The following is a 27,509-nucleotide window of genomic DNA, read 5'->3' on the forward strand; positions in this document are numbered from 1 at the left end:
GGACCTCCCCACTGACCAAGCACTGGATTTAGGCTGTGGATTTAGGGGAATTGTCCTTCCTCTGGCTAAGGACAATTCCTTTTTGGGAGACTCAGCTGGAAGCCAGCTGCCACACTCTCCCAGCAGCCAGGAAGTGAATGCCTCCACCCTGCAAGGAGGTCGGGTGCGCCCCACAGGGAGTGGCAAGTGTAGACTGTCAGGAGCTGATCGGTGGAGGGAAACAAGGGAAGCCAGTGCAGCAGCTAGAGGGAGACAGAGGTCAGAAAAGCCTTTGTGTGTAGCTCTACTTCATAATTTGAGAAACACTGCAGCGTGATCTTAGGCTGGGAGAAGACGCCCCTAGAGAATGAGAATGAAGACCCAAGAGTGAGGATAGACCTGCCACACTTTCTGTTTAACCCCCAGAGCTTAGAACACTGCCTGGCACACATTTGCACTTAAGAAATACCTGCTGAATGGCTGAATCCAGGAATGAATACATTCTAGACATTTTAACACTGAATAGCAGAAACAGAGTGCCGATATTTGGCTCCATGAAGAAATACATACCCATTTAAATATAGGAATGTACTTGAAGCTGGGCACAGTGGCTCACACCTGTAATTCCAGCACTTTGAGAGGTCAAGGCAGGAGGATTGCTTGAGTCCAGGAGTTAGAGATCAGCCTGGGCAATAGAGTGAGATCCCCATCTCTACAAAAACTACAAAAATTAGCCAGATGTGGTGGTGCACACCTGTAGTCCAAGATACTTGGGAGGCTGAGGTGGGAAGATGGCTTGAGCCTGGGAGGTCAAGGCTGCAGTGAGCTATGATTGTGCCACTGCACTATAGCCTGGGCAACAGAGCAAGACCCTGGCTCTTTAAAGAAAAAAAAAAAGTACTTATAAGGGGAACCAAGACACTCAAATACTGCCACACCTTTATAATCTGTAGTGCATTCACAACTTTGTGGAAGCCCTCAGAAGCCAAGAATTTCCCTCCAGCCCCTAATCCTCCATCTCAACTTCAACCATGGCTTCTTTCATGTGATGTTGGTCCATGTTTTTCCACAAGAACCCCTTTATATAAAGACTTTTATGATTCCTTAAAACAACTTTGTTGAGGTAGAAATGACATGGTAAACTACACATACATGTACAATTTGAAGAGTTTTGACACAGGCATAACTGATGAAACCATTACAAGAGAACAAACATGCCCATCTGTATTAGTCCGTTTGCACATTGCTGATAAAGACATACCCGAGACTGGGTAGTTTATAAAGGAAACAGGTTTAATGGACTCACAGTTCCACGTGGCTGGGGAGGCCTCACAATCATGGCAGAAGAGCACAGAGACGTCTTACATGGCGGCCGGCAAAGAAAGAATGAGAACTCAGTGAAAGGGGGAACCCACATAAAATCATCAGATCTCGTGAGACTTATTCACCACCTCGAGAACAGTATGGGGGAAACTGCCCCCCTGATTCGATTATCTCCCACCGGGTCCCTCCCACAACACGTGGGAATTATGGAAGCTACAATTCAAGATGAGATTTGCGTGGGGACACAGCCAAACCATATCAGCATCGCCCCGAGAAATTTCCTTCTTCCCCTATGTGACCCCTCCATCCTGCCTCTCCCATCCCCAGGCAAACGTATATCCATCACAAGAAATTTGTTCCCAGATTCTAGATTTGTACGTAAATGGAATCAGAGCATGTACTTTTTCTGTGTCTGGCTTATTCCCTTGGCAAAATTATTTTGGAATTTTTTTTTTTTTTTTTTGAGACAGATTTTCACTCTTGTTGCCCAGGCTGGAGTGCAATGGCTAATTTTGTATTTTTAGTAGAGATGGGGTTACTCCATGTTGATCAGGCTAGTCTCGAACTTCTGACCTCAAGCGATCCATCCGCCTTGGCCTGTCAAAGGACTGGGATTACAGGCGTGAGCCACTGCGCCTGGCCTGTTTTTTAAGTTTGAAAGTATCTAACAGAGAAAAGCCTCAAGAGAGTGCTTTGTTCACAATTCTGTCCTGTTTGTGCTTTTTCTCAGTAGTTTAGACACACACATAGAAGAATTATATTTATTAGCTGGGTGTGGTGGTGTGCACCTGTAATCCCAGCTACTCGGAGGCTGAGGCATGAGAATCACTTGAACTCGTGAGGCAGAGGTTGCAGTGAGCCGAGATGGTGCCACTGCACTCCAGCCTGGGCAACAGAGTGAGATTCTGTCTCAAAAAAAAAAAAAAAGAGAGAAAGAGAAGGATTATATTTAAATTGAAATTCTCATAATAACCAGGTTGATGGCAAATGGACTGTTAGTCAAGCTGGAGGGCTCCAGAGAAGAACTTATCTTTGTTAGCAGACAGTTGCTTTGAATTCACGTTTCTTCCTGGAAGGTTTTAGCAACTTCTGAGCGGGAATGGGAATGGGAGAGTTTGAAGGTTTTTCCTTCCAGTCCCCTGGACTCTGGAGACGGTACCTCACAGGGAGATGCTATGGGTCAAAGGGCAGCATTTTCTGTAAAGGGCCAGGTAGTAAATATTTTAGGCTTTGCAGGCCATGTGGTCTCTGTCACAAGTATTTAGCTCTACCATTGTTGCACAAAAAGAGCCAGAGATGATAGGTAAACAAATGAAAAGGGATGTGTTCCAATAAAACTTTATTGATAAAAACAAGCAGTGGGCCCGATCTGGCCTGGCAGGTGGAGAGAATGGTTTGCTCCCCTTTGCTTTAGTCAATGGAATGTCACTAAAGCCTCCCCTCTACTATTTATTATGGGATGTGGGTGATGATAATGAAAGTTGTAGAATTTAGAGGACATTAGAGACAATGATATAATATGTAACCTATGAAATATTTGAGGCTGGGCATGATGGCTCAGGCCTGTAATCCCAGCACTTCAGGAGGCCAAGGTGGGTGGATCGTTTGAGCCCAGGAGCTTGAGGCCAGCCTGCACAACATAGAACCTGTCTCTACAAAAAATAAAAAAACTAGTCAGGTGTGGTGGCGCACACCTATGGTCTCAGCTACTCAGGAAGCTGAAGCAGGAGGATCGCTTGAGCCCAGGAGGTTGAGACTGCAGTGAGTTGTGAGCATGCCACTGCACTCCAGCCTGGGTGACAGAGCAAGATCCTGTCTCAAAACAAACAGAAACAATCGGGGCTGGGCGCAGTGGGTCACGCCTATAATCCCAGCACTTTGGGAGGCCTAGGTGGGTGGATTACCTGAGGTCAGAAGTTTGGGACCAGCCTGGCCAATATGGTGAAACCCCATGTCTACTAAAACTACAAAAATTACCCGGGCATGTTAGTGGGCGCCTGTAATCCCAGCTACTCGGGAGGCTGAGGCAGGAGAATTTCTTGAACCCGGGAGGCAGAGGTTGCAATGAGCCAAGATCATACCACTGCCCTCCATCCTGGGCAACAGAGCAAGACTCCGTCTCAAAAAAAAAACCAAAAAACAAAAAAACAAAAACAAAACAAACAAACAAAAAAAACAAGACAATTTGCTTCTTAGAGCCAGGCTTGCGTTAAGGTCTAGGCTGTAGCCACATCAACAGACACCATGAGAACAGACATTTCCTAAGGTGTAGCCAGCAGGTCCAATATCTGCCTTCTCTGTTTTATTCTAACTCCCAGTGGTCTTTGGCTATGTGGGGACAGGAAGGCCCTGGGACTGAAAACCAGATGCTTTTCACTATCAGGTGATCATCCTGCTGGGCAAAACACCTGCAAGATGCAGCGACCAACCCCGGATTCAGAACAACTTCAACAGGTGGCAATTTATGAGCTGCTCCCTACTAGGAATATGGAAGATGGTCATTAAAATAGTAGCACACAGTTATTTAGCACTTACGGAAGAAAGCTCAACAGTTTACAGGTATTACCTCATTGAAGGCTTGCCACTATTCTGTGAAGGAGGTGTTGTTATTTCTCCCTCGTTTAACGGATAATGAAGCAGATTTGCAGAGGTGAAGTAACTTGCCCACGTCACACACCTACTGAGCCATGAAGTCTAAAGACAAAGTGTGTGTCTCTGCAATGCTGCAAAAGATTCAGAATGTGTTCTGTGTGGCTGGGCGTGGTGGTCCATGCCTGTAATCCCAGCACTTTGGGAGGCTGAGGTGGGCAGATCACTTGAGGTTGGGAGCTCGAGACCAGCCTGGCCAACATGGGGAAACCCCTTCTCTACTAAAAACACAAATATTAGCCAGCGTGGTGGTGTGTACCTGTAATCCCAGCTACTTAGGGGACTGAGGCAGGAGAATTGCTTGAACCCGGGAGGCAGAGGTTGCAGTGAGCCAAGATTGTGCCACTGCACTCCAGCCTGGGCTACAGAATGAGACCCTGTCTTAAGAAAAAAAAAGTGTTCTGTGTGTCTTTCCTGTGCTGAGACTGGAGTAACTGTATCCTTCCAGAGCAAGACAGCAGGGTCCTAATAGCAAAGTTTACCCAGCCCTTATCATGAGCAGCCACACTTGGAAACAATGTGCATGAATGTTTTAGGGTGAAAGCCTGCACTGTTGTAACAAGTGACTCAGCAATAACACGGCTAAAATAAGGAAATTCATTCTGTTCCATGTCTCGGTCCACAGGGAGGCTCCAAGTCAGTGGCTTCTCTGTTCCAACAGGAACCCAGGCTGCTAGCAGCTCTACTGTTTTCCATACACACAGCCTGCAAGGGGACTCAGTCACCATCCTGACCAGCAAGAAGTCAGAAAGAAGGGGAAGACAAGGGCAGGGAGCTCCCTCTTAATCACGGGAGGGAGAAATTGTGTGAATCACAGTCCCTTTCATTCCACTGGCAAGAGTTAGCCACAGCTAGACATAAATCGGGGATGCCCAGTGTAATCAGCCTTGTGCCCAGGAAGGGAGAAGGGCAGGTTTTGCTGGCCATTTCCCACCCCAGATCATTATTTTATTTAATCCTTACAGCAGCCCTAACTATTTGACAAATGGGTAAACTGACGCACAGGGCAGTGAATGGGGATACTTACCAGAAGTCATGAAGTCAGTAGAGCCAGGATTTAGCTGAACACTGAAGGCAGAGCCCAGGTACTTACCTACATGCCATACAACTGCCCCCGCGCTGGAACTTGCCACAAATGCCCATGACAGTGGGTTATCAGTAAAGCCACCTGCTATAACCCAGATTTGTACTGCTGGAAGTTTTTGGTCAACAGGCTTCCAAAGGATCTTGTTCCACTCCAATAATCTCCAAGTGTCTTGAAGTCACACTCCAAATTTTAACCTCTCTGCCATGGTTGACCTACTGTTGAAGTGTTTAGTGATTAATTTTTAAAGACCTTGTTGATTCATTAACAATCTACTATACACTCACCGGCAAGGTTTATTGAGATATAAACAGCTTGTACCCCAACAGAATCTACTGCCATAAATAGGCATTTCCGGTAAGGGTCGATTTTCATCAGAAGACACCTTTTAACCAATTATGTGGCTTTGGGTTTAGACATAACATTTCCAAGAGTTTTCCTAGGTGCACAGGCTCATACAAGTTGGCCATAGAGCACAAGTTCTAAAACTAGTCGCAGACCCCTTAACACCAAGGACCCCAAGGAGCTTTTGTTATGTGGATGATAGCTATAGATATTTACCGTATTAGACATTTAAATCAAGAAACAATTATAAATATGTACTGGTTTTTTGTTTTTTGGTTTTTTTTGAGATGGAGTCTCCTTCTGTTGCCCAGGCTGGAGTGCGGTGGCACGATCTTGGCTCACTGCAACCTCCACCTCCTGGGTTCAAGTGATTTTCAGCCTCCTGAGTAGCTGGGATTACAGGCACGCACCACCACACCTGGCTAATTTTTGTATTTTTTTTTTTTTTTGAGACGGAGTATTGCTCTGTCACCCAGGCTGGAGTGCAGTGGCACGATCTCGGCTCACTGCAAGCTCCACCTCCTGGGTTCATGCCATTCTCCTGCCTCAGCCTCCTGAGTAGCTGGGACTACAGGCACCCGGCTAATTTTTTGTATTTTTAGTAGAGACAGGGTTTCACCATGTTAGCCAGGATGGTCTCAATCTCCTGACCTCGTGATCCGCCCGCCTCGGCCTCCCAAAGTGCTGGGATTACAGGCATGAGCCACTGCGCCCGGCTGCTGATTTTTGTATTTTTAGTAGAGATGGGTTTTCACCATGTTGGCCAGGCTGGTCTTGAACTCCTGACCTCAGGTGGTCCGCCCCCCAAAGTGCTGGGATACAGGTGTGAGCCACCATGCCTGGTCCACGCACTGCTTTTTTAAATAATAATAAGCCCACTGCATGTTGAATAATTTTTTATTTTTTAAAAAGCCCATATTTTCCCAAAAGATTTATTAGAAACAGTGGCATCGTTTTTATGTTTTTACAAATCTTTTTAATGCCTAGTTTAAGAGAAAACAGCTGGAATCTCATTTTTGTTTCTGTATTCAGTCTGTTACTACATGTCATGCTACTTAGTCTCTGGAAAACTACACTGGACTTTCATGAATACAGAAAAAAAAACTTAGTATTAAGAAGTGGTCTGGGCACAATGGCTCACACCTGTAATCCCAGCACTTTGGGAGGCCGAAGCGGGTGAATCACCTGAGGTCAGGAGTTTGAGACCAGCCTGGCCAACATGGTGAAACCTTGTTTCTACTAAAAATACAAAAATTAGCCGGGCATGATGGCAGGCGCCTGCACTCCCAGTTACTTGGGAGTCTGAGGCAGGAGAATGGCTTGAACCCAGGAGGTGGAGATTGCAGTGAGCCGAGATTGTGCCACTGCACTCCAGCCTGGAAAAAATAAAAAACAAGAAAAGAAGAAGGAGAAGGAAAAGGAGAAGAGAAAAGAGGAGGAGGAGGAGAGGAGGACGGGGAGGAGGAGGAGGAGCAGCCTCGACCTCCTGGGTTGAAGTGATCCTCCCTCCTCAGCCTCCTGAGTAGCTGGGACTGCAGGTGCACACCACCACAGCCAGCATTTTTTTTTTTTTTTTCTAATTTTTGTAGAGACAGGGTTTCACCATGGTGCCTAGGCCGGTTTCAAACTCCTGGGCCCAAGCGATCTGCCCACCTCGGCCTCCCAAAATGCTGGGATTACAGGTGTCAGACACCATGCCCAGCCCCATCTCTGGGTTCTTAACCCACACACTCTCCCACAGCTACTGTGGATGAAAAGCAAGCCAGGTTTGTGAGAACTGTGACTCTTGGGAGATAAGATAGAAACAAACAAAACCAGAGAGAGAGAGAGAGAGAAAGAGAGAGAGAGAGACAGAGAGAGAGAGAGGAAGAGAGAGAGAGAGAGAAGAAACAGTGTAGTTTTCCCTCTTTGAAGCCACACTAAAGAGAAAGAATAAGCCTTGAAATCCTCAGTGTCAACTAAATGCCAGGTAGGCAGCTCATGGTTAATTTAGGGGATTGCATCGTTTTGGGAGAGCTAGGGAGGAAACTGATTGCTCAGAGAGGCCGAGAGACTTGCCCAAGGGCTCATTGTTACTAAGTCAACAAATGTATCTTGTCTTAACAGGGACTCTTTCTCCCAGGCTTGCATGTTGCCTAGGAAAGCTTATTTATTTCAACTTTGAGGATTTGGTCTTTTTAATTCTTGCAACAAATAGCAACATTTGGGTTGTTAGGGATGTGGGTAGGTGAAGGTGCGTTATTAAGTCTGTAGAAAATCCAGGAAGAAATAGCATCTTGAGCCCCCTAGAAGAACATGTGACCCAGGAATACAGGTTGCAAACAGAGCCCCGTGCATCATTTGACACAACCCGCATTTTAGCTATTTTTGTTGCTTTTGAATTTGCCAAACCTTACAAGTCATCAGAGTTCCTATTAAAACAAAAACAAAACCCAGACTTAGATTTCTCTTGAAAAACGAATGCTGGCAACATAAGACCCACGTTCTTACATGGTGACGATGGGCTGAAACTAAAATCTGGGAAACAGACTCGCAATAACTGTATTTGCTCAGTGTATTTGCTCTGTATGAATTCACTGTTTGTATATTTGCTCTTTCTTTTTCTTTTTTGAGATGTAGTCTTGCTCTGTCGCCCAGGCTAGAGTGCAATGGCGTGATCTTGGCTCACTGCAACCTCCACCTCCTGCATTCAAGCGATTCTTCTGCCTCAGCCTCCTGAGTAGCTGGGACTACAGGTGCGCCCCACCACGCCCAGCTAATTTTTGTATTTTTAGTAGAGATGAGGTTTCACCATGTTGGCCAGGATTGTCTCGATCTCTTGACCTCATGATCCGCCCGCCTCGGCCTCCCAAAGTGCTAGGATTACAGGCGTAAGCCACCCTGCCTGGCCATCTGCTCTCATTTTTAAAGAGATAATTTACGTACAATAAAATGCATCAGTCAGCCCTGCACGGTGGCTCATGCCTGTAATCCCAGCACTTTGGGAGGGTGAGGCAGGAGAATCACTTGAACCCAGGAGACAGAGGTTGCAGTGAGCTGAGATGGCGCCATTGCACTCCATCCTGGGTGATAGAGTGAGACTTGGTCAAAAAAAAAAAAAAAGAAAGAAAGAGAAAAAGCTTAAGTGTTCATCCTTCAATTCACTGGGTTTTACCAATTGTATATACCATATAATTATCACCCAATTCAAGATAATAGAAATTTCCATCACCTCTGAGAGCACACTCCCACCCTCTTCCAGTTGTTCACTGGGTCCTGTTCTTTGACTCCTGTCACCACAAATCTATCTTTCCTGTTCTTGAACCTCACATAAATGGAATCATAAGGTCTGTACTCTTTTCACGTCGGCTCCTTTTTTTTTTTTTTTTTTTTTTTTTTTTTGAGATGGAGTCTTGCTCTGTCTCACCCAGGCTGGAGTGCAGTGGCGTGATCCTGGCTCACTGCAGCCTCCACCTCCTGGGTTCAAGCGATTCTCCTGTCTCAGCCTCATGAGTAACTGGGACCACAGGCGCACACCACCACACCAGGCTAATTTGATTTTGTATTTTTAGTAGAGACGGGGTTTTACAACATTGGCCAGGCTGGTCTCGAACTCCTGACCTCAAGTGATCCACCCACCTCAGCGTCCCAAGTGCTGGGATCACAGGTGTGACCACCGCGCCCAGCCCAGGTCAGCTCCTTTTGCTCAGCATAATGTTTCTTAGAGTCTTCAATTCATCCATGGTGTTGCGTGGGTTGGGTAGTTCATTCCTTTCAATGAAAGTTTTCCATGGTGTTAGATGCACCGCAGTTTGTTTCTCCACTCACCTGTCGATGGAATTGGCGTTGTTTCCGCTTAGAAACTGTTTTGAATAAGGCCACCATGAACACTTGTGTGCATAACTTTTTGGGAACTTATGTCTCCATTTCTCTTGATAAATACCTAAGAGTGAAATTGCTGGGTCATGGGGGAGGTGTATGGTAACTTTATTTATTTATTTATTTATTTATTTTATTTTTTAGATGGAGTTTCACCTTGTCACCTAGGCTGGAGTGCAATGGCACAGTCTCGGCTCACTGCAACCTCCATCTGCCTCCCAGGTTCAAATGATTCTCCTGCCTCAGCCTCCTGAGTAGCTGGGATTACAGGGCCTGCCACAACACCAGCTAATTTTTGTATTTTTAGTAGAGATGGGGTTTCACCGTATCATCCAGGCTGGTCTCGAACTCCTGACCTCATGATCCGCCCACCTTGGCCTCCCAAAGTGCTCCCAAAGGCATGAGCCACTGCGCTCGGCAAAGTGTATGGTAACTTTATAAGAAATGTCCAAATAGTTCTCTAAAATCTGGGAGATCTTGGTTTGCAAATACTAGTAACTATTTTTAAAATGTTTTGGTATTTGGCCAGGCACAGTGTTTGACCCCTGTAATCCTAGCACTTTTGGAAGCCAAGGTGGGGGGACCACTTAAACCCAGGAGTTGGAGACCAGCCTGGGCAACATAGCAAGATTCTCTCTCTACCAAAAAAATGAAAAAATTAGCTGGGCATAGTGGTGCACGCCTGTAGTCCCAGCTACTCGGGAGGCTGTGGTGGGAGGATCACTTGAGCCCAGGAGGTTGAGCCTGCAGCAAGCTGTGATGGTACCAGTGTACTCTAGCCTGAGTGACTGAGTGAGATCCTGTCTCAGAAATAAAAAATAAATAAAGTTTTGGATGCTTTGAGCATCTGGCAGAAACCTTCGCTGTGCCCCGCTGGCTTTACTGATGTCCTGGGCCCGATGTGGGCTCCTGGACGTGGCTCGGTCACTCCTGACAGTTTTTCAGGGCCTCAGACACTTCTTCTTCTTCTTCTTCTTCTTCTTCTTCTTCTTCTTCTTCTTCTTCTCCTTCTCCTTCTCCTTCTCCTTCTCCTTCTCCTTCTCCTTCTCCTTCTTCCTTCTTTCTTCTTTCTTCTTTCTTCGTTTTTCAGGGCCTCAGACACTTCTTCTTCTGCTTCTGCTTCTGCTTCTGCTTCTGCTTCTTCTTCTTCTGCTTCTTCATCTTCTTCCTTCTTTTTTTTTTTTTTTTTTTTTTTTTGAGACTGAGTTTCACTCTTGTTGCCCAGGCTGGAGTGCAATGGTGCAATCTCGGCTCACCACAACCTCCACCTCACAGGTTCAAGTGATTCTCCTGCCTCAGCCTCCCGAGTAGCTGGGATCACAGGCATGCACCACCACACCCGGCTAATTTTGTATTTTTAGTAGAGACAGGGTTTCTCATGTTGGTCAGGCTAGTCTCGAACTCCCGACTTCAGGCAGACACCTGTTCTTTGCTGTGCCTCCATCTGGAGAGTGTATGGAAAGGGGTTGCACAAGCAGTGGTTGCTGTTCCTGTTGCTGCCACTGCGGTGAGGGCTGTGGCTGGACGTCCCTCCTGGCACTTTGCCTCTGTCCCCTCCATCCGCCGCCAGCATTTTCCCTCCCCCCTCTTCCTCCAGTTCGTCCCAAGCCTGCCTGTCCCCAGCGTGGAGGCGGGACAGTGGAAGACTGGGTGAGTGAAGCAGGATGGTGCCTTGGGCTCCAGCGTCTCCCCAACCCCTCCATGCCATGGGTCCCCGCGCAGGTGAGGGCCCTGGTGGAGGACAGTGTGGGCAGAGCGTGGGACATGTTACCTTCCCCACCTGCTCAGAGTTCAAGGGTCCTGGGCTGGGCCCGGTTCTCTCTTCTGCCCTGGGGAGATCATTCACGCTTCCTTTAATCCGCTGCAGCTGAGGCTGGAGTTTGGAGTTTGACCCGCTTGGAGGCTCTCTCAGCAGCAGGCATATAGGAGGAAGGGTCACTGGTGTCTCCAGAAGCTCTTGGCTGCAAAGAGAGAGGATCCCAGGTGTCTCCCTCCTTACAGCCATCGCCACCTCCTAGTGCCTTAGAAGCCACTGACAGCCCCCAGGGCAGGTGAGCCCTGCATCTGGAATAAGGTAAGACACCCCCCGCCCCCAAACAGGTAGCCACTCTCCAAACTGGGAAGTTGATCTGGGGACAGGTGCTGGCAGAAGGACTCCAGCTGTCACCTGTGGGGCAGGGGAAGCTCAGCCCTCTCTGCAGAGAAAGCTTGTCATGACCAGGACAATGGAGTGTGTTTGTGGGGTGGGCATGGTGGTATGAAGCCAGCAGCCGGCAGCCGGCAGCCAGCAGCCACCAGCACTGTACGTGGGCCCCAGCTCTTCCACTAAACCAAGGTCAGGGACATTGAGCCAAACATTTTGCCTCACCGAGTCTCAGGTTCCTTATCTGTCAAATGGGAATATGAACCTCAGGCTGACCCACCCCACAGGTGTGTTACCCAGAGATAACGAAGGTAAATGTATCCACATAAGCAATAAAAAGCTAGAGGAATGTATTTACTACAACTGCAGCTGCTGTTAACTACAAGGCAAATACAAGTCTTCACTGGTATGTGTCAGACACGTGCAGAGAGCTTTACATCTGGATCTCATCTAACTGACACAGAAACCCTGTAAGGTAGGTACAGCACCCCCTAATTCACGGACAGAGTCTAAGGGTCATTAAATAACTTGCTCAAGGTAATACAGATAGTGAGTGGCCAAGCTGAGACTCAATTCCTGTGGCCTGAGCTCAGCCACAATATCACTGATTTTCTTTTTCCTTCCTTCCTTCCTTCCTTCCTTCCTTTCTGTTTCTTTCTTTCTTTCTTTTCCTTTCTTTTCTTTCTTCCTTTTCTTTCTTCTTTCTTTCCTTCTTTCTTTTATCTCTTTATTTATTCCTTTCTTTCCCTTTCTTTCTCCGTCCTTCTTTCCTTCCTTCCCTCCCTCCCACCTCTCTCTTTCTATTTCTTTTCTCTTTTTTCTTTCTTTTCTTCCTTTCTCCTCTATTATTTCTTTCTTCCTTTCTTTCCCTTTCTCCTTCCTTCTTTCCTTCCTTGCTTCCTCTCTCTATCTTTTCTGTTTTCTCTCTCTCTATTTTCTTTTCTTTTCTGTCTTTTCTTTCACAGGGTCTCGCTGTGTTGCCCAGGCTGAAATGTAGTAGTATCATAGCTCACTGCATCCTTGCACTCTTGGGCTCCAGCGATCTTCCCGTCTTAGCCTCCCAAGCAGCTGGGACTACAGGTGCACCACCATGCCCTGCTAACTTTTTTATTTTTATTTTTTGTACAAATGGGGTCTCCCTGTGTTGCCTTGGCTGGTCTCAAACTCCTGAACTCAAGCAATTCTCCCGCCTCAGCCTTGCAAAGTGCTGGGATTACAGGCATGAGCCACTGCACCCCACCAATCAGTGGTTTTCAAATGGTGTTCTGCTGAATTATTCTGGGCAATAGTTGACAGAAGTGTCCTAGCCCATTGGGCATCCTGCAGATAGGACTTGGAAAAATGCCATCCCTTTTTTGGGAGGTCACAGCGTGCAAAGGGTCTATAGCAAAGGCTCTAAAAATCCCACATTTGTTTGTTGTACCAACATTTATTGCATGCCTGTTTTGGGGACACAATGAGAGTGAGAGAGACACGGACCCTTCTTTATGGGGCTTGCTGTGCAGTGCAGACAAGGGGTAATGAGAGGATCACACACATCAAATGTTACACTTGATTAGACTGTGATGAGAAGTTGTGTTTGCCATGAAAGCAAAAAGCTTGGGGACCCAATTTATATTGAGGCCAAGAGGGGGCTCCTTTGGGGATATACAGCAGGCTGACATCTAAAGGATGAGTAGGAGCTTGTCCAGCAAAGAGTGCAGGGAAGAGCATCCCAGGCAGAATGGCAAAGACCCTGAGGCCAGAAATCGTGTTCCAGGAATAAAATGAATGCTAGTGTGTGATGGGGTTGGAAGCACAACAAAGCACCTCAGCAGCACAGAGATGTTTTGAGCAGGAAAATGATCTGATCTGACTCATATTTAAAGATTTCTCTGGCTTCTGTGTGAGGGGCGGATTAAAAGGAAGCAAGGCCAGGTGCAGTGGCTCATGCCTGTAATCCCAGTGCTTTGGGAGGCCAAGTTGGGAGGATTGCTTGAGGCCGGGAGTTTGAGACCAGCCTGGGCAACATAGCAAGACCCCATCTCTACAAAAAAATTACAAAATAAGAAGTTAGCTGGAGGCCGGGCATGGTGGCTCACACCTGTAATCCTAGCACTGTTTGGGTATCATTTGAGCCCATGGGGTTGAGGCTGCAGGAGCTGTGTTTGTGTCACTGCACTTCAGCCCAGGCAACAGAGTGAGACCCTGTCTCAAAAAATAAAAAATTAGCTAGGCATGGTGGCATGTACCTGTGGCCCCACCTACCACCTACTTGAGAGACAGAGGTGGGAGGATCCCTTGAGCACAGATGTTTGAGAGTTTGAGGCCACAGTGAGCTGTGATGGCACCATTGCATTGCAGCCTGGTCAAGGGAACAAGACCCTGTCTCTAAAAATTAAGTAAATTAAAACAAAATAAAATAATAAAATAAAAAGGAAGCAAGAATGGATATCGGGGAGGTAAGACTGGAGGGTCTTTCTCTAACCTAGACAGAAGTGATGGTGGCTCAGACAAGGGTGATAGCACTAAAATTGAGGGAAAATGTGTGGATTTATTATGTTTTGGAAGTAGGAGAGAATGGAATTGGGAGTGAATAGATTCTGGGAGGTGAGAAAGAGATGCTATAAATTCTTCGATGAGACATTTACATACCAGGCACTCTAGGTGCTTAGATGTAGTGCCTGGCACATAGAGGTGCTCACAGACCACTTGATAAGTGAACAAATGAATTAATGCCTTATAGATGACTCAGGTTTCTGGCAGGAGCGGCAGAGTGGATGCAGCTGCCGTTTAGAGAGATAGGGAAGACTGGAAGAAGCACGTGCTTGGGCTGGAGAGCTTGGTCTGTAACTTGCACGTGTGAACTTTCAGACATCTATTAAGTAACCATGAGAAGCCGGGCACAGTGGCTCACGCCTGTAATCCCAGCACTTTGGGAGGCCGAGGCAGGTGGATTACCCAAGGTCAGGAGTTTGAGACCAGTATGGGCAACATGGTGAAACCCCATCTCTACTAAAAACACAAAAATTAGCCGGGCGTGGCGACACATGCCTATAATCCCAGCTACTCAGGAGGCTGAGGCTGGAAAATCGCTTGAACCCGGGAGGCGGAGGTTACAGTGAGCAGACATCACACCACTGCACTCCAGACTGGGTAATAGAGCAAGACTCTGCCTTGGGGAAAAAAAAAAAAAAATATATATATATATATATATATATATCCATGAGAGATGCCACGTTGGCATTTGGATGGACAGGTCTGGGCTCAGAAGGTGCTCTGTGATGCCTATTCTCTCTGGAATAATGAGACAAGGTCATCCCTGAAAGGCAGGTGGAGGAGAATGCTCTACCGGGTCCCCTGCACTCACTGGGCATATGCCCTGTTACCCTGCTGTGGACCATTCAGGGAACGCTGCTCTGCTCTGCCGTGCCTAGAATTTATTTCCAGATACCTGAAGCTGTGGCTCTTCCTAATGGACTAGGGGTGATCCTGGCCTCTGCTTCAGCCTCAAATACTGAGATGTCTTTTTTAAATTTTTTATTTTATTATCATTATTATTATCCATTATTTGAGATAGGGTCTGGAGTGCAGTGGTGCAATCATAGCTCACTACAGCCTCAACCTCTTGGGCTTAAACAATCCTTCTGCCTCAGCCTCCCAAATAGCCAGGCCCACAGACACGCAGCACCATGCCCAGCTAATTTTTAAAAATTTGCCGTAGAGGAAAAAATAAACGGTCTCACTACATTGCCCAGGCTGGTCTCGAACTCCTGGACTCAAGCGATCTTCCCGCCTTGACCCCCCGAAATGCTGGGATTATAGGCATGAGCCATTGAGCCCAGCCAGGATCTGTCTTTTTGGCCTTTGTGTAGAGACCTCTCTGTTTCTATGAACCCCATGGCATCAACTGGTGCAGGAGGTCAGGGGTGGTCATTTAGCTCCTTCTTCCTGCAGTTCTAGTCCCAGACAGCCCCTATCTGCCTTCCAGGACTGACTCTTTCCCTCTTGTAGGGCTGCCTCCACCAGGCCCCCTAGACCCAGGCCAGGCCAGGGCACAGCTTGCTGCAGTGCAGCAGGCAGTCAGCGCCACTGCAGCCCAGGAGTGGCAGGAAAGGGTGCAAGTGGCTTCCAGCCTGGGCGGTGTGACCCGTGCCAGTCCTTATCACAACTGGAATTTTCCCCACCAAGGTCCACGTGTCTCGGGGTAGTTAGGAGCTCTAGAGTTAAACCTGGGTTGGAGAACTGGTTCAGTCATTTACTAGCAGTGTGGCCTTAGACCCGGCCTCAGCTTTGTTTTCCTCACCTGTGCAATGGAGTTAATCAGAGTCCTGCCTTGTAGGGAGGCTGTGACTTCAAAATGTGATTCATGCACGTAAGTGGCCAAGGTTTGCCTGACCACAAAGTTTATGCATTTTTTTTTCTTTAAGACAGAGCCTCGCTCTGTCTGTCACCCAGGCTAGAGTGCAGTGGTGCAATTTCAGCTCACTGCAACCTCCACCTCCCTCCCAGGTTCCAGCAATTCTTCTGCCTCAGCCTCCCAAGTAGCTGGGATTACAGGAGCCCACCACCACGCCCTGCTAATTTTTGTATTTTTAGTGGAGACAGGGTTTCATCACATTGGCCAGGCTGGTCTCGAACTCTGGACCTCAAGCAATCCACCTGCCTCAGCCTCCCAAAGTGCTGGGATTACAGGCATGAGCCACTGCACCCGGCCTAGTTTATGCTCTTTTTATTTTTATTTTTATTGTTTTTAGAGATAGGGTCTCACTTTGTCACCCAGGCTGGAATGCAGTGGCGCAATCATAGCTCAATGCAGTCTCAAACTCCTGGGCTTGGGCCCAGGGCAGTGGCTCACGCCTGTAATCCCAGCACTTTGGGAGGCCAAGGCAGGCGGATCACCTGAGGTCAGGAGTTCGAGACCAGCCTGGCCAACATGGTGAAACTCCATGTCTACTAAAAATACCAAAAAAAAAAAAAAAAAATAGGCCGGGCGCGGTGGCTCACGCTTGTAATCCCAGCACTTTGGGAGGCCGAGGCGGGCGGATCACGGGGTCAGGAGATCGAGACCACGGTGAAACCCCGTCTCTACTAAAAATACAAAAAAATTAGCCGGGCGTGGTGGCGGGCGCCTGTAGTCCCAGCTACTCGGAGAGGCTGAGGCAGGAGAATGGCGTGAACCCGGGAGGCGGAGCTGGCAGTGAGCCGAGATTGCGCCACTGCACTCCAGCCTGGGTGACAGAGCAAGACTCCGTCTCAAAAAAAAAACAAAACAAAAATAAAATAAAATAAAATAAAAATAATAATAATAAGTTAGCCAGGCGTGGTTGCAGATGCCTGTAATCCCAGCTACCCAGGAGGCTGGGGCAGGTGACTCGCTTGGGGGCAGGAGAATTGCTTGAAGCCAGGAGGCAAAGGTTGCAGTGAGCCAAGATTGCACCATTGCACTACACCACTTGCACTACAAGATTGCACCACTGCACTCCTCTGGGGAACAGAGTGAGACTTCATCTCAAAACAAAACAAAACAAAACTCCTGGGCTCAAGCAATCCTCCTGCCTCAGCCTCCCAAGTCATGCTGTCTTTTTAAAAAATGATTTTATAAAATGGACGGGAACAGAACAAGTACTCTATATTTAATCACATTACACATATAATGAACATGCCTACTGCTTTTTACAAACCTGTGACGTATGTCTAATTATTAACCTCATTTCGTAGATGGGAAATTGAGCCTCAGAGAGGTGATTTGCCCACAATCAAGGAGCTCATAGGAGGCAGAGCTGGGATCTGAGTCAGGGCAGTGCAGTTCTAAAGTATTTACACTTTACACTTTATCACGACATATCTATTTCCTGGAGAGTCTGTTGCTCATAATTAAAATTTGTAATTAGTCATTGTCATTTTCATTCAGGGCAGGGAACTTCCCTTGCTTCTCTCTCTCTGTCTCCCACTCTCTCTGTTTCTCCCCGGATTCCTGCCACTCCCTCTAATGTGTTTGATATTCATCTGGAAATACGCCTGCACTCTGGCAAAATAGTACTATTTTGTGTCTTTGAGTGCTTTGGCTTCATGCTATAAATTGTGTTATGTTTATTTCCCTCCTTTTTCTTTCATTATGAAACATTTCAGACACACAGAAGTTATAAAGAATCATGCACATCCAGAAGCCAGCCTAAGGCATGAAATGCGGCAAATACAGTCACAGCTCACCTTCCCACACCTGTGGCCTGGGAACCTCTTTTCTGATCTTTTCCTTGCACCGGGGTGTGGAAATTTTTCACATCTCCTGGAGCATGGAAAATTTTCACATCTACCATAGCAAATTATGTCAGTGGCCAAAAGGAAGGGATGAGAGAAGTCCCTGCTCCACTGAGCTTCCTTTTGTGCATTGGCCAATAGGCGACCTCAAGGGTAGGCTGTTCTCCTTGCCAACAAAGCCTTTGTTATAACACAAGCTGCCGTGAATCCTCCCCGCAGGCACAGGGAGGGTTCTTCACAAGAGGTGAAGAAGGAGCCACCCCCAACCACCCCAACCAGACCCTCCTGAGGCAGCCTGGGAGCCAAACATCACCGCGCAAGGGACAAAGGGTGCCCAGGGTCATTTCACCGAGGCGGCCCAGGTACATACAGGGTGCAGGGGACTGAGATGAAAACCCAGAGGACGGGGCCAAGTCTACGCTTCTCATTGTTTTGTCCTTCATGCCGAACACAGAGCTTGGCACACAGTTGTTGCTTAATAAATGTTTATTTCACTGAGTCCCCAGGGCCTAGCACAGAGCATGGCACACACCTGGTGCCTAATAAATGTTTCTTCTACTGAGTCCCCAGGGCCTAGCACAGAGCATGGCGCACAGCTGGTGCCTAATAAATGTTTGTTGTACTTAGTCCCCAGGGTCTAGCACAGAGCATGGCACACACGTGGTGCCTAATAAATGTTTGTTCTCCTGAGTCCCCAGGGCCTAGCACAGAGCATGGCGCACAGCTGGTGCCTAATAAATGTTAGTTGTACTTAGTCCCCAGGGTCTAGCACACAGCATGGCACACAACTAGTGCCTAATATTTGTTCTACTGAGTCCCCAGGGTCTAGCATAGAACCTGGTACACAGTTGGTGCCGAATAATGTTTGTTGCACTCAGTCCCCAGGGCCTAGCACAGAGCTTGGCACCCAGATGGTGCCTAATAAATGTTTGTTTCACTGAGTCCCCAGGGCCTAGTACAGAGCCTGGTACATAGTTGATGCCTAATAACATTTGTTTTACTGAGTCACAAGACCTAACACATAGCTTGGCACACTGCTGGTGACTAACAAATGTTCCACTGAGTTGCAGGGCCTGGCATGGAGCCTGGCACACAGCTGGTGCCTAATAAATGCTTGCAGGAAAGAAATAGAGCCAGAGGGAGGGAAAGAGAAAATGAAGGAGAGAAGGGCGGGAGGAAAGAAAGAAAGACCAGCCAGGAATGGCCACCTCCAAACCTGGGTCGGGATCCCACCCGCGGCACTGACTGTGGCCTAGAAGCAAGCGGCACAGCCGTGCCTGAGTTAGGCTCACTTTCCCCTCTCGTGCCTCTGATTCCCACCTGTGACTTGGAGGTGAAATCACGTTTGCCTCAAAGGGCTGTGCTCCATGCCTGGCACTCAAATAGAAATCGTGCTCACCAAGTGTTAGGGCCAATTCTCAGTATACCTACTGCATGGATTTGCAGAGGGTGGAGTGCATGGAGGGTTCCTCCTGGGAGCCTGTGGCGGAGGCTCCACAGCATTTTTGGTCGCTGTTCCTGTCTCCACCGTGAAGATGGAGCCACGTCCCTCGCGGCCCCTGGCTGGGCCCCACCTCCCAGAGACTCAGGAAGGGCTTGGAATCGGTGCCAGTTTCGCCGGCTGTGGGCTCCACGGCGGTGATGAATAACTTGTTTATCTGCTGGAGCTGCTCCCACCGCCCTCTCGGTGCCTGGCAGGCAGAGGTCTGGAAGGGGCGGGCAGGGACGGGGAGGACTGGCTCACCAGGCAGCCGCCGCCCCTCCTCCCTCCTCCCTCTGCCCCACTCCCCAATTCAGCATCAACCTCCACCTAAACCTGCTTCCTGCACTTTTCTGCTCCTCATCTTTCCCCAAATCCTGTTTTGGAAGCAGCAGGTTGAAGTGTTTGAAAACGCAGGCTCTGAAATCAAACTGGATTCGAGTCCCAGCTTTGTCACTTGTCAGCCATGTGACTTTGGACACGACTTAAACTCTCAGAGCCATCACTCCCCCTGTAAAGTATTTTTTTTCCGGAGACAGAGTCTCACTCTGTCCCCCAGGCTGGAGTGCAGTGGCACAATCACAGCTCACTGCAACCTCTGCCTCCCGGGTTCAAGCGATCCTTCTGCTTTAGCCTCCTGAGTAGCTGGGATTACAGTTGCGTACCACCACACCCACCTAAACAAATTGCATTTTTAGTAGAGATGGGATTTCACCATGTTACCCAGGCTTGTCTCAAACTCCTGACCTCAGGTGATCCTCCTGCCTTGGCCTCCCAAAGTGCTGGAATTACAGGCATGAGCCACTGTGCCCAGCCTCCTCCCCTGTAAAGTCTGATGAGAACATTACTTAGCTAATGGGACTTCACCCTTGAGACAACCCACAAGGGTCCCCTCACCCCCTCCCCTCCTGAAGCTGCCAGAATGCTTTTCCTGCTTGGAACCTCCTTTAAGAGCCTCCACCCTTACCCTGAAAGGGAGTCTTCACCTCTAGGCCTTCCTCTCACTTTCTTGCACAGAGAAAGGTTAGGTTAGGTTAGTCTTTTTGTGTGTGTGTGTGTGTGTGTGTGTGTGTGTGTGTTGGTTTGTTTGTTTGTGGCAAGCTCTTGCTCTGCCTCCCAGGCTGGAGTGCAGTGGGGCAATCATAACTCACTGTAGCCAAGCTCCTAGGCTCAAGTGATCCTCCTGCCTCAGCCTCCCAAAGTGGTGGGATTATAGGCTGGAGCCACCACACCTGGCCTCCAAATTATTTCTCTAATCTACTCCCTCTGCTGTGGTCTGAATGTGCATGTCCCTCTGTCCATTGAAACCTAAATCCCTAATGCAATAGTATTAAGAGGCAGGGCGTTTGAGAGTGTTAGGGTTATGAGGACTCTGCCCCCACTGATGGGATTAGCACGTTTATAAAAGAGGCTTGAGGCCAGGTGCAGTGGCTCATGCTTATAATCCCAACACTTTGAGAGGCTGAGTTGGGGGAATTGCTTGAGCCCAGGAATTTGAGACCACCCTGAGCAACATAGTGAGACTTCATCTCTACAAAAAAAAAAAAAAAAAAATTAGCCAAGCATGGTGGTGCATCTACAGTGCCAGCTAATTGGGAGGCTGAGGCAGGAGGATCTCTTGAGCCTAGGAGGTTGAAGTTGCAGTGACCTGTGATTGTGCCACTGTACTCCAGCCTGAGTAACAGAGCAAAACTCTTGTCTCTTTAAAAAAAGAGAAAAAGTGATTGTGCCACTGCACTCCAGTCTGGACACCAAAGTGAAAACCTTGTCTCAAAATAAATAAATAAATAAATAAAAAATAAAAAATAAAACAACAAAGGCTTGAGAGAGCCAACTTGACCCATCCATCCATCTACTATATGAGGACATAGCAAGGAAGTCCCATCTATGAGGAACGGGCCCTCACCAGACACTGAAACTGCTGACAGCTCGATCTTGGACTATCTCCAGAACTATGAGCAATAAATTTATGTTGTTTACAAATTACACGGTCTAAGGTATTTGATTGCAACAGCAGGAATGGACTAACCCCTGCGTATGTATGGTCTCAAGCCTGAGTCACTACCTCCAGAATAACCTCCCTGCCTGCATTCTTGCTTCTCATCAAGGCTGCCCCCTGTCTGATCACACCACTTTCTTATTAGAAATTCTTCACTGACATCCTTTAACCCAGAGCACATGTGTGCACTGGAGGTGTTCCTGGCCTTCAGAGATGTTTCAAAATATATGAGAGCATTTTTGGTTGTCACAATAATTTGGGAGTGCTACTGGCATTCAGTAGGTGGAGGCCAGAAATTCCAGACTTCCCAAAATGTACAGAACTTGCCCACACAATAAAGATTTTCAGAGGACCCGCCAGACATTCAGGAGGGCAAAAATCCCATTTATCACTATCTGAGTCCACAACCTACCTTCAGATTACATAAAATGAAAAGTATTGGAGTTTTCTCTTACTTTAAAAATGTACCTTGGCTGGGCGTGATAATCCCAGCACTTTGGGAGGCCAAGGTGGGAGGATTTCTTGAGGCTGGAGTTCAAGGCCAGCCTGGGGAACATAGGGAAACCTTGTCTCTTAAAAAATAAAATAGGCCAGGTGCGGTGGCTCACGTCTGTAATCCCAGCACTTTGGGAGGCCGAGACGGGTGGATCACGAGGTCAGGAGATCAAGACAATCCTGGCTAACATGGTGACATCCCATCTCTACTAAAAATACAAAAAAAAAAAAATTAGCTGAGCATGGTGGCGGGTTCCTGTAGTCCCAGCTACTCAGGAGGCTGAGGCAGGAGAATGGTGTGAACCGGGGAGGCAGAGCTTGTAGTGAGCCGAGATCAGGCCACTGCACTCCAGCCTGGGAGACAGAGTGAGACTCCATCTCAAAAATAAAAATAAAAATAATAAAATAAACTTAGCTAAGTGTAAATGGTGGAGTCAAGGTCTTGCTCTGTTGCCCAGGCTGGAGTGCAGTGGCACAATCTCAGCTCGCTGCAACCTCTACCTCCCAGATTCAAGCAATTCTTATGCCTCAGCCTCCCGAGTAGCTGGGACTACAGGCATGCGCCACCACACCCAGCTAACTTTTGTATTTTTAGTAGAGACGGGGTCCTGCCATGTTGCCCAGGTTGGCCTTGAACCCCTGGCCTCATGTGACCCACTCACCTCGGCCTCTGGAAGTGCTGGTGTTATAGGCATGAGCCACTGAGCCCGGCCAAGCTGTACAGCTTCTGAGCTTGAATTCTTAACATCTTTCCCCATGAACCTGCCCTCTATGAAACATCACGTTGTGCTTTTGTTGTCCATGGGTGGCTTTGTCCCATCACTGGGCTGTGCATCGCAAGAGGGCAGGGATCAAGTATTTTCATTCCCAAGTGCCCAAAGGCTGACAGAGAGTGGAGTTGCATCTTAACACAGGAATAAGTCAATGCCCTGATCACTTGTGGTCCAAAATCACCCTTGGAAATTTTATTAGTTTCTGACTGCTGCTTTAACAAATTACCATGAACTTAGTGGCTAAAACAACATACATTTATGACCTTACAGTTTTAGAGGTTAGAAGTTCTAAATGGGTCTTACTGGGCTAAAATCAAGTTGTCAGCAGGACTGAATTCCTTCTGGATGTGCTAAGGAAGAATCTATTAATTTGCCTTTTCCAGTTTCTAGAAGCCACCTGCACTCCTTGGCTTGTAGCTCCATTACCCTATCTTCAAATCTAACAACATTGAGTGAAATCCTTCTCATGCTGTCATCTCTGTGGCTATCTCTTCTGATTCTGTTTTTACTGTGATTACATGGGGCCCACCCAGTTAATCCAGGCATCTCCCTATTTTCAGGTTAGCTGCAGCTAGGCATCTCCCTATTTTAAGTGATTTGACTACCAACCTTAATTTTATCTGCAAACTTAATTGTCCTTTGATATGTAACAACATATTCACAGGTTCTGGGGATTAGAGGTAAGCATCTTTGGGGGCCATTTCTCTGAGTACCACAAGAATCCCTTAAATTGCCCATGGATTTGCAGGGTACTAAGAAAATGGCTTAGATTAGTGGTTCAAAGCATGGATTCTGGAGCAAGATTATTGAGTTCAAATCTCAGCTTTATGACCTTGGGCACTTACTTAACTTTTATGTGTCTCTGTGTCTGAACTTCCCCATCTGTAAAATGGAGATGATAACAATAGTGCCCACTTTGCAGGTTAGTAAACACTTAGAATGATGCCCAGGATATAGTAGATGCAATATGGGTGTTTATTAAATATACTAAATTTCGTGGGTATACATAGCATTGGAACAAGATTATGGTGTCTGGCTGAGCCTCAGACAAAATTATTGACTTGACTCTCACCCAGCTGTGAGGTACCACGGAAGTGGAGACTGACTCGGGTGTCTCATTTTTCTTTCACTCTGGGACACGTGCTTGCTAAGTGGAAGAGGGTGCTGAAATCATCTGTACTATTGTAATTGTTTATGCTTTTTTCTATTTTGCCAAGTGAGTGACAAAATTGACTGCAGATTTGATGTGACTTCATTATGAATATGTGTTGAATGAATGAATGAGTGAGTGGATGGGTGGATGGATGGATGGATGGATCTGTCTTCCCTGAAGATCTGTCTTCCACCACACATCCCTCCACATGGGTCCTCTTTCATGGATGGCCTAGGGAGGTAGCTACGGAAAGGGTGAGAAGAATGATGCTAGGATCTGGCATCTGACTGGCATTTGCCCTTCCTCAGGATCCAGAGGTCTCGTTCAGGACCATGGAGAGCGGCACCAGCAGCCCTCAGCCTCCACAGTCAGATCCCCTGGATGTGTTTCCCCAAAAGGGCTTGGAGCCTGGGGACATCGCGGTGCTGGTTCTGTACTTCCTCTTTGTCTTGGCTGTTGGACTATGGGTAAGCCAGGCCACTGGGGGATGGGGGATGACGAGAGAAGGAAATATCTGTTTAGAGGTCCGGAGTTAACCTTATCCTTTTGGAGCTAAGATACTGACTGTGACAGGAAGAAACTAACACAAGGCTATAGAGTAATCAGAACTTAAAAATTTTAAACATGCATTGGGTGTGGCCTATTGTCAGACACTGTGTTAAGCATTTTCACTTACGTTTCTCATGTAATTTTCACAGGCCCCTATGAGAAAGATGCTATTACAATACCCATTTTACAGATAAGGAAACACAGGCCCAAATAATTTAAGATCCTCATCCTGTAAGTTAGGAGAGCTAGGGTTAGACTCCCTGTCTCCCTTACTTTGAAGCTCATGTTTTGTTTTTGTTTTTGTTTTTGTTTTGTTTTGTTTTGTTTTTTGAGATGGGATCTCCCTCTGTTGCTCAGGGCACTAGAATGCAGTGGTGGCGATCATATCTCACTCCACCCTCGACTTCTTGGGCTCAAGTGATCTTCTTACCTCAGCTGCCAGGTAGTTAATTTTTAATTTTTTTTTGTAGAAATGGGGTCTCAGTATGTTGCCCAGGCTGGTCTCAAATTCCCGGGCTCAAGCAATTCTCCCATCTCAGCCTCCCAAAGTGCTGGGATTACAAACAGCCCAACTTTTTTTTTTTTTTTTTTACTTTAAAGAAAAATTTTAAAGGCAATACAGTCACATGGTTCAAAAATAAAAATCACTTATGACAAGCGAAGAAAAGTCTCAGTATTAGCCTTCTCTCCACAGGTAACCCATATTATTAGCTTGTTAGTACATTAGCATATGGTTCAAGTGTCTTTATGCAAATCCAAGCAAATTTTAATATGCATATTTCCCTCTTTCTTAAACAGAAGGTAGTTTACACTGTTTTTTAACTTTCTATTTTTCACTTCTCAGTACCTTTTAGATATCTTTTCACATTAGCACATAGACATTCCTTATCTTCTTAAAAGTTGCATAATATTTCCTTAGATGATTGTGTTGTAATTTATTTAACTAGTCTCGGGCTGAAGGTCATTTGGATTGTTTCCAATCTCTTACTATAATAAACTATACTATAATAAACAAACCTTGGCCAGGCGCAGTGGCTCACGCCTGTAATCCCAGCACTTTGGGAGGCCGAGGCGGGCAGATCACTTGAGGCCAGGAGTTTGAGACCAGCCTGGCCAACATGGTGAAATCCCATCTCTACTAAAAATACAAAAATTAGGCTGGGCACGGTGGCTCACACCTGTAATCCCAGCACTTTGGGAGGCAGAGGTGGGCAGATCACTTGAGGCCAGGAGTTTGAGACCAGCCTGGCCAACACGGTGAAACCCCGTCACTACTAAAAATACAAAAAATTAGCCAGGTGTGGTGGTGGGCGCCTGTAGTCCCAGCTACTTGGGAGGCTGAGGCAGGAGAATGGCATGAACCCGGGAGGCAGAGCTTGCAGTGAGCCAAGATCGCGCCACTGCACTCCAGCCTGGGCGACAGAGTGAGACTCCATCTCAAAAAATATATATAAAAAAATTAGCCAGGCGTGGTGGTGGGTGCCTGTAATCCCAGCTACTCAGGAGGCTAAGCCAGGAGAATCACTTTAACCTGGGAGGCAGAGGTTGTGGTGAGCTGAGATCGCGCCATTGCACTCCAGCTTGAGCAACAAGAGTGAAAATCCGTCTCAAAAATAAATAAATAAATAAACTCTGTACACTATTTGGGAGTGTAGCTATAAGATAAATTCCCTGCAGCAGAATTCCCTACAGCAGAAATGAGTATATTAAAGAATATATGCATTTGTGATTATACTAGTTTGTGTCAAATTGCACTCCTTAGGTGTACACATCAGCAATGATGAGAAAGTCTATTTTGTCACATTCTCACCAACAGTGTATTGTCAAACTCATTTTTGTCAGACTAGGAAAAATAATATCTCAAAGTATTTTTTTTTTTTTTTTTTTGAGACAGAGTCTTGCTGTCACTCAGGCTGGAGTGCAGTGGTGCAATCTCGGCTCACTGCAAGCTCTGCCTCCTGGGTTCACACCATTCTCCTGCCTCAGCCTCCCTAGTAGCTGGGACTACAGGCATCCGCCACCATGCCCAGATAATTTTTTTTGTATTTTTAGTAGAGATGGGGTTTCACCACGTTAGCCAGGATGGTCTCAATCTCCTGACCTCGTGATCTGCCCGCCTCGGCCTCCCAAAGTGCTGGGATTACAGGCATGAGCCGCCGCACCCGGCCAGTATTGTTAATATGCATTTATCTTACAATGAATGAGGCTGGGCCCCATTATGTATGTTTAAACACCACGTATTTTCTTTATGTGAACTATGGCTTCATATCTTTTGCCTTATTTCTATTAGGTTCTTCTTCTTTTTCTTATCAATTTCCAGGAGCTCTTTTTGTATTAAGGATATTAACAACTTTGAGATAAAAGGTCAGGTGCAGTGGCTCACACCTGTAATCCCAGCATTTTGGGAGGCCGAAGTGAGCAGATCACTTGAGCTCAGTTCAAGACCAGCCTGGCAACATAGTAAGATACCATCTCTACAAAAAAACACAAAAATTAGTTGAGCATGGTGGCATATGCCTGTAGTCCCAGACACTTGGAAGGCCGAGCCAGGAGGACAGCTTGTGCCTAGGAGTTCAAGGTTACAGTGAGCCATGATCATGTCACTGCACTCCAGCCTGGGTGACAGAGTGAGAACAAGTCTCAAAAAACAAAGAAAGAGAGAGAAAGGAAAGAAAGGAAGGAAGGGAAGGGAAGGGAAAAAGAAAGAAAAAAGAAAAGAAAGAAAGAGTGAAAGAAAGAGAAAGAGAGAAAGAAAGGAAGGAAGGGAGGGAGGGAGGGAAAAGGAAAGGAAGGGACAGGAAGAAGAAAGAAAAAGAAAGAAAGAAAGAGAGAAAGAGAAAGGAAGGAAGGAAAGAAGAAAAAGAAAGAAAGAGAAAGAAAGAAAGAAAAGAAAAAAGAAAAAGAAAAAAGAAAGAAAGAAAAAATTAATCACCAATGTGATAGTATTAACACATGGGGCCTTTCGAGGGTGATTAAGTCCTAAGAACTGAGCCCTCATGAATGGGATTAGAGACTTTATTAAAGAAGCTCAAGGGAATAGTTTTACCCCTTTTTGCCCGTTCCTCTGGCATGTGAAGACACAGAGGAGGTACTACCTATGAGGAACAGGCTCTCACCAGACACCAAACCTCTTGGTGCCTTGATCTTGAACTTCCAAGTCTCCAGAATTGTAAGAAACAAATTTCTGTTGTTTAAAAATTACCCAGTCTCGGGTATTTTGTTATAGTAGTGCAAAGCAGACTGAGACATGAGCCTCAGTTTCTTCCTTTATCAGATTGGCCTAACGACACAAACCTCATAGGGGTTGGTAAGGATTAAATGAGGTAATGCATATAAAGTGCTTGGCACAGCATCTGGCACATAGTAAACACTCAATAAATGGTATCAGTTATAAAATATCATAGACAAGCCATGAGCCTAAGACTCAAATGTCTAGGGA

General features: G+C 46.8%; 1 protein-coding gene across 1 annotated transcript in view; it reads left to right on the plus strand.

The window, feature by feature from the left end:
* The first annotated feature begins 8,014 nt into the window (after positions 1-8,014).
* The window catches only part of SLC5A11 (solute carrier family 5 member 11), a 65,466-nt gene continuing 45,971 nt past the window's right edge, over positions 8,015-27,509 (plus strand). Inside the window, exons 1-5 of the mRNA XM_058440277.1 lie at positions 8,015-8,115; positions 9,383-9,460; positions 10,836-10,960; positions 11,106-11,312; positions 23,830-23,988. Of these exons, the coding sequence (XP_058296260.1) occupies positions 23,854-23,988 (135 nt within the window). The 5' untranslated portion in view covers positions 8,015-8,115; positions 9,383-9,460; positions 10,836-10,960; positions 11,106-11,312; positions 23,830-23,853. The remainder of the gene's footprint in view (positions 8,116-9,382; positions 9,461-10,835; positions 10,961-11,105; positions 11,313-23,829; positions 23,989-27,509) is intronic.

Source organism: Hylobates moloch, unplaced genomic scaffold, assembly GCF_009828535.3.
Source record: "Hylobates moloch isolate HMO894 unplaced genomic scaffold, HMol_V3 SCAFFOLD_6, whole genome shotgun sequence".
Classification (NCBI taxonomy): Eukaryota; Metazoa; Chordata; class Mammalia; order Primates; family Hylobatidae; genus Hylobates; species Hylobates moloch.